At 45.5% G+C, this 12,741-nt stretch overlaps 2 protein-coding genes across 2 annotated transcripts in view; one reads left to right on the forward strand and one right to left on the reverse strand.

Moving 5' to 3' along the window:
• Positions 1-2,458, reverse strand: part of T265_08236 (hypothetical protein) — a gene marked incomplete at both ends in the record, with an annotated part of 101,496 nt that extends 99,038 nt beyond the window's left edge. Inside the window, one exon of the mRNA XM_009173983.1 lies at positions 2,202-2,458. Coding sequence (XP_009172247.1) covers positions 2,202-2,458 — 257 coding nt within the window. The remainder of the gene's footprint in view (positions 1-2,201) is intronic.
• Positions 2,459-11,943: 9,485 nt separating this feature from the next.
• T265_08239 (hypothetical protein) overlaps positions 11,944-12,741 on the forward strand; it is a gene marked incomplete at both ends in the record, with an annotated part of 114,875 nt that continues 114,077 nt past the window's right edge. Inside the window, one exon of the mRNA XM_009173986.1 lies at positions 11,944-12,340. Coding sequence (XP_009172250.1) covers positions 12,231-12,340 — 110 coding nt within the window. The remainder of the gene's footprint in view (positions 12,341-12,741) is intronic.

A 12,741-nucleotide genomic window follows, 5' to 3' on the forward strand; every position in this document is an offset into this window, starting at 1 on the left:
GATATATTGAAGACTGACAGGAACTGGTTCTACAGGAAAACGATTTAGTAAGCATCATGAATTGAGAAAACGTACAATCAACAATGACGCAATCTGCAGGAGCGGGAAGTAGTCACTGTCACAGACGGATTTCTTGGTCACCGTTGATTCGCAAGCGGAATCAATAGATGATACCACGCTAAGTGGTTTCAAAAAGGGTGCATTTGTTTGCCGGTCCAATCGTCAGCTGGGTCGGAGTAGTTGGGAAGGTAAGAACTTTGTTGCCGTGGTGGCCATTTCGGAGGCCAGCGGTTGGACTGGTTGGAACGGGAGATCACATTGCGGTAGTTTCTAGCTCACCAAAAGAGTCCAAACATAAGATCTCCGCTGTGCATAGACGGAGTTAACTTGAACGGGGACAGTATATAAGTAACAGGTGGTCGGGCAACAGCTTCCGACATAATGGACGAGAGCCAAAGTTTGACTGAAGCCTAGGTCAACTTAACAGGAAGTACTAACTAAGGGTCTCCAGTCACCGACTCACTTCTGTCAGCTCCAAGAAGTGAATGGTGCATGGCGAAAAACGGCCATTGGGCGCTATCTGTGACTGCTTGTGTACGGGAAATAAATGGGAATTCACATTTTATATGTATATGATCGCTTCAAAGAACAAGAGAGGAGAACATGTGTGCTATGTATGGACGATGAGGTGGACTTGGGGTGGTGCAACTTAATTTCAGGCCATATAAATTTCCCTTTTGCCCGCACCGATGTGCATTGAAGCTCATTGAAGATTCGTCTTTGGACCAATAATCATCCTCATTTACATCAACGACCATCCTGATGTGCCGCCAATTTCACTCCAAGATTTTTCCGGGGGACCGGAAGTCCTTGAGTTCCAAAGCCATTGCGCCGTCACCATGAAACGGCAGTCGCCGGACTGGCAACTTGCTCTAGATGACGCAAGTAGTACACAGATGTATTCGACAGAAGACTTGCCCAACAAATGTCCTGGTTAGTGAAGATGAACCACACGCAACTAAGAAGCAAGACATAAAACAATAAGCTTTGTTTACCCATCCTCATTCAGTCAAGTAAAGAGGGTTAAGAAGTTTGTCGTTGTACAGATCTGTCCACACAATCGCACGAAACCACAGATACCAAAGCCTACTTAGGATCGCCTCTTAAATTTGCCAGTTTGGTCGATTTCTCAAGATGCAATACGCATGCCACTCCAATGGAACCCGTCCGACTTGCTGCTCCGAAAATGGTTGCTATTCCGAAATCTGTTGATTATCGAATTCGTCTAGATTCTTGATCTCTCTCCGGTGGTTTAGTTCAGTTTATTGGCTATAAAGCAAGTTAAAGCTGGTTCAATCCACCAGAGTTTCTGTTGCCCGAAAATGAAAGGGCGTCGGAAGTACAGCCAAGAATTACGGCCGACAATATGCCTATTTAGTTCTAAAACTGAGCAGTAACGCATGAAATGCGGTAACTTGGATGCAGGAGCGCCACTGATTACCTGATGGGGCTATGTCCACCCGTGTCAGAAACCACTGGTGAGTTTAGCTCCAGGGTCCCAAGCTAGTTTTCATCAGGCTGTTTGCTGATCAGTGCTGTTTTACTTTGGATAACACACTCCACGGCCTCTTGCACACAGCACAGGACTACGGAAGATGAGCTCTACCTGGTAGCGGCCCTCTGGCCGGAGGAAGAAATCCCCTAATTGGCGTTACATATGGAGGAGTGAGTAACTCATCTGTCGCGAAAGAGTCGCTTTCTCTCAAAACCATCCTCCATGGTTCAGTATCACTAATCCGGTATACACAAAAAATCCGACCGATCTTTGAAAGAGCCGATGGTCAGACACTGCCAACTTTTGCAGGCCCTCTGCGTGATCCATGGATGGATCGCACTACCATAGAGTAGTTTCTGCTGAGAACAGACAAACTGACTTTATCCCGGCGCCACAAGTGTTAAAAGCCGGAAACGATGGTCTTTTTTCACGACTTTAAAAGCTGATCTCGTCACCAGTCAGAATACTGGAACCTATACAGTTTCCCAGGTAGAAAAAATTCATCTACCAGTTCGACTGCTTCGTAAACAAATATGAGGGTATGTGTTGTTCCTATGAATTCCTGTGGCCTCACTTTACAACTTGCAGAGATGCAGAGCATACCAAACTAAACGGAACATTATTAAGGTTATTCAGCTTAGCTTACACTTTTGAAGGATCTGAAATGAGGAGAGGAATGTTGTCTTTGTATTCAGTGCCGGTGTCCAAGCGCCTCAAAATTATTTCAGTCCCCGAAGTTTCGAAGGCAGACAGAGATGCTTTAAGCAGCGCGTCAATGCCAAGTTTGACAAGAACCGCTGAAAGAGGGTGACATTGCCTCACAACACTGGACATGAATAACTCAGGCAAAAGCTTGCCATATGCTCGTGCGCGCCCACGGGAGTTCGTGAACGGTGCCTCCATTAGGTATATATAAATTTGGAAGAAACGTGTTTATTCGCTAGATATCTCGAAAGATTCTATGTATAGGCGGTTTCAAAATCAGCCGTTATGTGAAACGTGGGACGTTTGAAAGAGTGTAAACTTCCGAGATATTGTTCCAGGATAAGAGTTAGATTGGTTCATCCCAAGTTAGAGTGAAAAGTGCCTGGTTTGCGCTAGCTTGATTCTTTGGATCGTCGATCAAATTTCACAGAGGAAGAACACCTTAGATCCAACGGATATAGGGCCTATTTTACGGTGGTTTTTGCATGACGTCCTTGCGTCCTTCTTGAAAAGTGCAACCACGGTCTATACACTCCGTTCTAACTGTATACTGTTTTCATTCCAAATCTTGTGCACTGCGACAGTTGGACTGCTCATCAAGGTCCACCACATTGAAAAGTGCGGAGTGCGGATAGTCTGAGTCATGTAGCTTTCGGCGATATAAGAATGGCATCTTAAACTGGTTTGTTGTAGTTAAAGAGGGGCTTTTGCTGACGGTTGATTTTGGAGGCTGTATACGGAGATTGTGTCAGATTTCACCAGATTATCCCCAACTCCTAGAGCACGTGGAACCTATGTTTGGATAGGACTTTGCCGATGGGATTTTTGCTTGCGAACTCATTAATGCTCGGTAAGAGCACGGTAAGGGATTTTTAAGATCAGATAGGACAATTTTGTCGAACAACAGATCACCTACGATGGATCTGGATCCGCCTTCAAGCCACCATTGTGGGTTTTGTGGATTACTCCGCCGGTTAACGTAACGGTTAGAGTTGAGAACACAAAAAAGGTGTTAAACTATGTTGCGTGTACCGTCAGAATGGCAGCTAGAGTGAACCGGGCCAAGGAAGCTTTGGAAAAAACCCTGGTCTTCTGTGTCGCTCCATTACTCTGTAAAGTTAGGATTGTAAAACACATTCTTTTTCTGTTCCATGTTGACGTGCCAAAAGTAAAAGGTTTTTCCTTGAGAGCGATATGCAACTCGCTCACAAACACAAACTAGGTTTCGCCTACCATCACGTATAAATCTACTTCATCTCCCTAGTTCGCTCAGAGGCTCTCCTGTGGAAAACACTGCAGCCACAACTGAGGCCTTAATCGTACATTTGCCGTCTCCGAATACCGCGCCTTAAAAATTTGTGCTCCAGATAGCTTGAGCCGAATATTACATAACTAGGGCGTCCGGTTCGCTGAGGGCCCTACAGCAGAGGTTGATCCACAACTACCCCCGCCCCACAAAAACGCAGCAATTCCTCCGACCATTGCCTGCAGCAGTTTTCGCCTCTTCCTAGCTTATGAACCCTTGTCTGGAAAACCCCCGAGAATCTTTTCGAAAGGGTTCACGGTTACAGTTTCGATCAGCCATGAAAATCATTCTCGACTGCGCCAATATTGCGGCCTGAAATTGTGCTCTATTTGTCTGTGTTATCACTTGCTTTCTGGGTCCAGAACCTGGTCGAATCTTCCACTCATAGCACTGTTATCATGGGTCCACTGGTTACTTTCTATGCCTCAGTCGTGTTACGCTTCTATAGACTTGTTTCTGCGCATTGCTTTTGCAAACTGTGTGCGACCAAATAAGTGTGTATTCATACAAAGTAGTCAGAAGGCCGATCCCACATGGTAGGCTTATCCACCTAACTCACATATCCAACAAACACGCTAACACCCATGTGCTGCACTCCATTAGTCGCGTTGGCGAATTAATCTCTTCTGGGGCTCTGAGACTGACCCTTATTTTCAGAACGCCGAAACATGGAACTTCTACTATCAGCCAATGTGGCTGGCCTACGTCTGCCCAGGTTCACGGATTCACGGATTGATACACAGGATAGAGGCTATTGCCCAAGTTTCCCGGGTCGCTTTTGTTCTCATCGGTCGGTGGCTGCGGTTCACCTGAAAGGCACAAGGAAAAAAGGGGTGTAGCACTTCTCTTTATGTTCTCAGCGCGGGGCAGTATGCTTGCCAGCGCGAGGAATCGCATGAATAAATGTTTAATAGTGCTTTAAACTGGGTTATTGAAAGAGCGTGGACAACCGTCGGAGGAAATACATTCCACGCACCCACTACCCAAAATGAGAAAAAGTTTGTCTAAAGAATGTGTGCTCTGAGCTTGAAAATTTTCTTTCTATGTCCCCATCGTATGTTTGCTGGGTCAACAGTAAAAACCTGTTTGCCAAGCTTTGTTCAAACAGGGCATAAGTAAGAATTAGGTCGCCTCAGAGGCGACGGTACTCCAGGGGACTAGCAAAACCAGTCCTAATAGATCCATGACACAAGGCACGATTAATTCTCACGCGCTATCACTGAGTTGGACCAAATGCAACTGATGTGAAGTTCTGTAGATTACACTTGCTTGAAACCCATCCCCAATCCACCGCTTAACCACATTTTACAGGTGGCAGTTAATCTTCCAAGTACACTTCACTAGTTCAAGCCTCAAAATTGCATCGGTAACGCATTCATGAACTTCCTTCCCCCATCCTATTCTTTCGGCCAAAATTTCTGGTTTTATTTGGACTGCTCTTTGACATGTATGTAGGCATCGTCAATCTATTCCTATTCTCAATCTATGTCTTCAGTTCTCATAAAGATGCAACCGCCAGTACGCTTTAGCCTACGCACCGTTCTTAGCATTCTAAATGAATCAGAGGTCCACTATCTACAAGCATTTTGCGGCCTGCCAAATTATCGGAAAAAACAATTTTTGGGTGACCGATGCACCCTTTCTTCGGGCACTACAAAGTACAGGATATCCACCTAACCTATGCCGTTGATTCTTGTTACTCTAAGCCACGGAGGGTGGCCTGTATCCTCCTCCTGAATAGTGTCCTACTTTTTTGGCAAGTGCCACTGAACAGTCCAGGTCGATAATTGTTACGTTTTCGAGGTTCCGTTTTTGTTATGAGCCCAACGTGTACGATCAACGGATATAGGCAACGTTGAAACAGGCGCCAGTATATTGAGCTCTGGCGTGAGTCGAAACATGTAGAGTGCTCAGAGAAGAATGTTAAACATAGGGAGGATAGCATTCACTGCCCCAACAGAAGGCAAAGCACAACTGCAGCAACGGTGGATATTTATGTATTGAAGGCTTCCGAAGAAAGATGGATGCGTTTGCACGAACCAAATGCGTTTAGTTACTCGGAGAGAGGTGCAGATTTTTTGAATGTGTGACAGCAGAAGTCGTCCCGAATTTCCAGATTAAAATTTTTAGAAATTTACTAACAGTGGTGCAATAAGTAAGATTTTTTGGACACTGATATTTCTACCAGTTTTTGGCCCCAAAGCTCCCCCACGCGATAGGTTCCAGTTCTCTCTCTCATCACTCGTTTTTTTGGAATAGCAATGGGTCCGGTTACGGTTGAGTTGCGGTATTAGGCTTTGAACATCCTCGTACTCTGATTTAAATACCATACCCGGTTTAAGACCAAATCACAGCTGCCTATAATCCGGACAGCTGCCCAAAACTGCTGGAGTAAGCTTACATGTACTTCAGGGAGTAGTTCTTCATTGACTGGACCCACTTAGTTGAATCGTCGTCCGGCCCACCGCCCCCAAGTCCGATCGAGGGGTCTGCCCCACCTAATCGTGCCTTTCGCCCCGGTTTTCTCCCTATTGTATCTCCTCGGCAATAGGAATTCAAATTCCGTTGATTTAATAACGTAGTGGCCCGAATTATTTAGAACTAACATGTGAACGAGAGAGTTAGTGATATACGGATTACTGTCGAGACCCTCTCCAGCCAATGTGGCGTTTACATCTTTATGTTCCGTTATCGCACCGAGCGGACGCTATCTGCTTGGATTGCCTTATCTACATTAGTTCGCGACTAATCAACATTCCAGTAACCACTTCTTATTCAATTTCTTCTCTCGAGTTCAAATCTTTACCACTTTACAACCATTTCTGATTGGGAATGCCTCTTTGCTTATTACATATGCTGTTATTGGCGGACTCAAGAAACTCGTCCTTCTGTACTGGTCGCGTTCTTTCTCGATCTCTGGTTTAGTTCCACCTGCAGTATATGTGTCTGTTGGCCTCAAAAGCTTTAGCACAGATATCTGAATACCATGCCTTTTTACGTCACAAGGGTTACAATCAAGTTCCTCGCAAACCAACAACATCGATGCGCAGTTCTGCGGTGGATCACTTGGTTGTTTTTATGCAGGATCCTTCTTGGCCAAAATTGTACAGCATGCACCTCTTTCCCACTGGTAATATCTAGCGTTCATTTTAGAGCCGCCACATTCTCTCCATTACTCAGAGGATTTGCCCGATGCTTCTGGAAAGTTAAACTTCTCCCTTTGCTGAGAATAGCGCATCTCAGATGGCTGAAACCAAATATCACCAAGTGAATTCCAGGCAGGAGATACACCGAATCCTAGAATCCTGCCTCCACTCAATGATGAAAATAGTGCACGCGCCATTTGGCAGACGGTCTAGACGCCTGTTGCCGATCAATGAAAGCAAACTGAAACTGACTTCGCCGAAATTATGCGGTTTCAAAGTGGGAAGTTCTTGACTAAGTTAATTTGGTTAAACTGCATGTTTGTTATTAAAGCTAATAGCTCTTCGTTTAAGTGAATGGAATTTCAAGGTCACCAAACACCGCCACCTTAAATGTAATGGCCAGTTGAACGATAAATCGTATATCCAAAATGCTACGAAGTTTGCGGTCCACGATATTTTAAAGGTTTCGGGGGATTTATACATTTGCCGTTGACCCAGCAAACACACGGTGGGACATACTAAAAAAATTTTGAGCTCAGAGCACACGCATTCATGAGACAAAATTTTTCTCATTTCGGGTAGTAGATGCGCGGAATGATCTTTCTCCGACGGTTGTCCACGCTCCTTCAATAACCCAGTTTAAGGCACTATTAGACGTTTATTTATGCGAATCCTCGCGCTGGCAAGCATACTGCCCCGCGCTGAGAACACAAAGAGCAGTGCCACACTCTTTTTTCACTTACGAATTTTAGCTAAACGACAGCCACCGACCCACAAGAAAAAAAGCGACGCAGGAGAATTGGGCAATAGCCTCGATCCTGTGTATCAATCCGTGAATCCGTGAATACATTATTTCGAAAGCCAATTTTACCACAGTAAATGGTTGACCAACTTTACTACATGGTTCACAAACGTTTGGCACAGCACTGTTATTAGCAACGCTTTACTTCAGTTGGGTGGAGCGTCTGAAAACTTTGTTTATTGTATCGTCACCTTCCATCATTTTGAATTATTGCCATTAGGCACGCAAGATACTGAAATGATTCGGCATTTTTCGATGACCTTATTTCCAGTGGCAACCGAAGGACTTTCTCTAGTCTCATCCAATGGCCAGGAAGGCCCGCCATAATCACAATCTTATGTGCTGCTTATTATAACTGCCAGGTCCGTGCCTATGCGCGCCGCCGAGTATGAGCCCTACCTACGCACGATATCCTGGTACACGGTTCATCATCATCATAACCGTATGCGTTGCCTCACTGTCGTAACCCGCCTAAAAATTATGGAGCAAGTACTGGCAATGTACGTTTTCATTCACTGGACCGGTATCACCGTAATCGATGGTCACTTGGTGCCATTCTACCTAAATCACTTTCAATGGATTGTAGATCTGAAATGAAAACTAGGCATTCGATTTATTTTTGAGTATATCTTCTATAAAGGTGTTCAAATATCTAAACGTCATTAAGGCGAACTTGGTTATCCCTCAATTATTCTCACGCTTCACACATCCTTATTTAGCATAACTTATGAAGGAATGCAAAATCACTTTCATTTCACTAACCAATCCCAGGCAGCTAATCACTCCGCCGATTCTCAGGGGTGAGATGGCATTCGATACGTTATAGAAGCATGCAAGTTTTGTATCTAATGATTATCACCGCTGCTATAATACAATTTAGGTCACAATTGAAATCTTTGGAGCAGTGTGCCGTCTGAAAAAGCTGCTTCGGAACAAGGATAAAATCGATCGTCAGTTCTTCAAATCTGTTATTTGATTTCGTCGTTACCAGAGTAAATCATCGGTGGGTCAAGCCTTCGAAAACACTAAGCGGGGTTTCAATTTATCCCACCAAGCGTTCTTGCTCAAACTGTTAGGTCCGTGGTAGCAATAACCTGTGAATTCTACTGCTTCGGGGGCCGCAGATCAAGCAATTTCTTGTTGTGCATTGAACCCATTCTTTCTATTATACGACGAGCAAAAAATCTCGTCCTTTCTTGATCTTTGAGATTTCACAAGCATCCGACATCCCGTCTTGTGCGCGTCGGAACCATTCTGTACACACGTCAGACACTCATTTATGTAGGAACACAATACGGTTACCATACATATACGCGCTGGTAGGGAACGGGAATTCAAACAAACTCCACAAGTCCATGGACAAGTACAGAACACGTATAGTAGCCGTACTGCTGTAAAACACATTCCCCCGTCTGGACTTTCATCCGGAACCCTCGCAAATGATACGTTCCGCTTTTAAAATACTCCACTTGTTGCATTGCATTTAGTTTATTCATGGTGCAACTTGCCACCGCAAGCTACTTTCAACCATAGTAAAACTGTTATTAGTGCCTCATCTGAGTTAGATTATAACTATAACAACCGGCGCACTAATTGCTATATATACACATTTGGAAGTTGTTGCTGCTCTGAGGGTTCTCTCAAGCCCAACGTGACTAACCCCACGATAGCCGGGCTGTGGGCGCTCAATTCTTTACTGCATATTTTCTCATATCCCTATCCTAATTCAATGCCAGTGCGCCTTCTTCTTGTAGGAGGCTAGCGAGTGTGCACTTCAGTTTAAGTTGACGGGGACCAATACAACCCTGAAAACTACAAAAATGTATGTCCTATACCCATTCACTGTATACCCACAGAAGAGAAGAAGTACAAACATTCCTCACGTTGAATGGCCTGCTTTATTCTTTCCGATAAGACATCCACCCCAATGGCTTTCGTTCGGGCCGCCTGAACCACCTTGCTATCGACATCGCTGTCAGTGGCGGTTTGCAACAGTAGACGCATCCATAGTGGTCTTCATGAAGGCTTTGGAGGTGATTCTGCACGGCATGGTTGTGTATCCCTAATGAACCGTAGGCCTGTTCATTCCACTAGCCCCGTTCACGCGTACTCAGTGCCCTAGGTGAGGTTCTGCAAGGCGGTTTCTTTTAAGTTCCATGACACCAGTGGTTTACCTAAAGATCAGTCTTTGCACCCACTCCGCTTATCATTTTTGTTAACACGCTCTCTACCATCCTGCCTCCTAACTCAACGGGCATTGGTTGCGTTCCCTGAAAGTGTGATGCCTTGAACTTAGAGTGGTTTCTGCTTCCAGTTATCCCATACCATTTATTCAAATTGACCGACTATAGCCTGGCAGCTACAGGCCTATAAGCCTCACTAGTGTGCCGTGCAAGGCGATGGAACGAATTCGGAAGCGAGCTCTTCTAGATCAACTTTTTCCAGCAATTCTCCAGCCCAACACGGATTTCTCCCAAACCGCGCTTGCGTGACAAACACGCTCGTGTTTATGGAAAACTTAACCCAGGCCATGGACGAAGGACTCATATCGGATGCCATATTTTTCGACTTCTCAAATGCATTGATAGGGTCCCATACGTCCCGCTGCCCCACAAACTCGAGTCTTGCGGGATTCAAGGGGAAATCCTACACTGGATCAAGGCGTTTCCACCAGACAGATCATTCCGAGTGAGAATAGGCTCGACCTACTCTTCTCCAGTGTCGGTCTCAATTGGATTCCTCAAGGCTCCGTCCTGGGACCAGTGCTGTTTCTGATCTACGTTACGACCTCCCAGGTGTTCTTGCAGGTCCATGTCTACTTTTTGCGGACGACTTGAAATCCTGGAGTTCCAATGTTAGTGCCCTCCAAATGGATGTAGACGCTGACAAAGAGTGGTCGTTGGGCTGGCACCTTCATATGAAGGATGAAAAGCGCATCCATATTTCATTTGGACGAGACTCAGCGAAAGCCTTTGTTGTGCATGGTGAGAAAGAACCAGAAAACTTCATGAGGATAGGCGCCCAAAGGATTTGGGCATCTGGGTCTCCTCAAACTTGTCCTTCTCGCTGCACCATGAGAAGTCGACACGAAGGGCACCCGCCATTTTACGGATGATCCAACGCCCTTCTACCGGTATTACTCGCATGTACTTCCAAATACTCTATGGGGCCTACGTCAGACCGCTCCTAGAATACGCCAACCAAGTTGTCTACTCAGGACGCACGAGAGACGTCACCCTCATTGAGGGTGTCCAGCAAGCCGCCACGAGAATTGTTGCCGGACTACGAAACGCGTCTCGCGATGCTTGATCTCTTTCCACTGGAGTACCGTTTCTCCGAGGCGACCTAATTCTTACTTATGCCCTGTTTGAACAAAGTTTGGTAAACAGGTTTTTACCGTTGACCCAGCAAACATACGGTGGGGACATGGTAAGAAAATTTCCCAGCTCAGAGTACACACATTCATCAGACAAAATATTTCTCATTTCGGGTAGTAGGTGCGCGGAATGATCTTCCTCCGACGGTTGTCCACGCTCCTTCCGGAACTCATTTTAAAGCACTATAAGACAAGCATACTGCCCCGCGCTGAGAACACGAAGAGCAGTGCTCCACCCTTTTTCCACTTGTGCCCTTCAAATGAACGACAGATACTGACCGACAAGAACAAAAGAGAACCAGGAAACTTGGGCAAACGCCTCGATCCTCTCCATCAACCAGCGAATCCGTGAACTCTTACAAAATTTCGCGTACCCCATTAAACAAGTGAACTCCATCTTTAGCCTTCCTTTGCCACTTGAACCAGAAACCATACCCACCCTTTGTCACCACCAAGACCATATCCATGCGTCTCACTCACAATGTGCCTGCACTCATCCATCATGCATTCCCCTCGCTAGGTCAGCGGAACTTCATCTTCCCTCGTCACTCTATAATTTAGCCTCCTGAAACATTATGGTATTGTCTGACTGTTTTTCCTGAAGCGTGATTATAATATTCTTTGGAAGGTCCATCGGAAGGCTAAAAATTCAGTGGCCATAATCCATCCCGCCTCAGACGATCCCTCCTCAACGTTCTTCTCGTGTAGTGTGGTTCAGAGACCCAAGCTCAGACCAATTTATTTATCGTATCATCATCTTCGGTTGTGGTAATGCCTGCGTTATCTCTTTGTGAATCAATTTACGTCACGGATGAGCAAACGTTTTTCTTCTGAGAAGGTTCCACTGTTGAACATACTTCCAGGGTTCGCTTTGCTGACCATCCAATACATGGTTTAAAAAGCGCGATCAGTGGGGTGCTAATTCCTAGTTCAGCGATCAAGCCAGTTATCTGCAATGCATGAAGTTCACTGGAGCCAGAAACAGGACGATAGTTGGGATTTGCCAGGACATCCTAGACCCTGTCCTGTCCAATAAGTGCAACGTGACCTTGAGAGTAGGCAAGTTTGTCCCGGGGCTTTTGTCCGAGTTTTTGGATCAGTCTTGGTGTTACATGTGCCGCTAGCAGGAGTCGTCGGGGAAAGAGCCCCCGAACATTCTTCTGCATGAGTGCCATTGAAAACAATTTGCATCGTGTGGATGGAATGCTCTCAAGCGTGCGACGGTCAGAAATGTCTGGAAATACGAATATTGATTCTGTTGGCCTGGATAAGAAGTAACGTATTACATAACCTCATAACGGTTCTTCTACAGGATCTCGCGCGTTCTGCGATTGCGAGATATGTTTCAAACGGGGATCATACGACCTATTGAAGAGATAGATGATCCGGCCACCCCACCGATGCCTACGTCTGACAAACAGATATCGGACGAGCGCCTGAGGTTTTTAAGGTATTTTATCTGCGTTTGTCATACTGGATTCCTCAGTTTAGTTCAGTACTGATAATGTACGAAATCGAGCTTTCATCTGGTAAACCAGTCCATAAACATTGTCACAATCAGTACCTTAGTCCATACTTAGTTCTTGGGGTTGTCATTGTCGTTGTGAGGTAGAAAGCGGAGCGTCTGATTAGCTCCTTTTCCAGAACGAACAAGAATTTCAATAATAACCCAACAAGAAAACCCGGAGGATTCCTCACTGGCCCCGTGCTTCGAGTAATGGTGTGAAACATGCCTCAAACTGTGTTTTGACAACCGATTCCTCGGGACTATTCCAGTTAACCAATGCACGGGTAGTGAGCATCGAGCAACCGCAAATGCGTGGCCTAAATCTGGATGGTTGCAGCTTGTGA

This window comes from Opisthorchis viverrini (genome assembly GCF_000715545.1).
Source record: "Opisthorchis viverrini unplaced genomic scaffold opera_v5_205, whole genome shotgun sequence".
Taxonomy (NCBI): Eukaryota; Metazoa; Platyhelminthes; class Trematoda; order Opisthorchiida; family Opisthorchiidae; genus Opisthorchis; species Opisthorchis viverrini.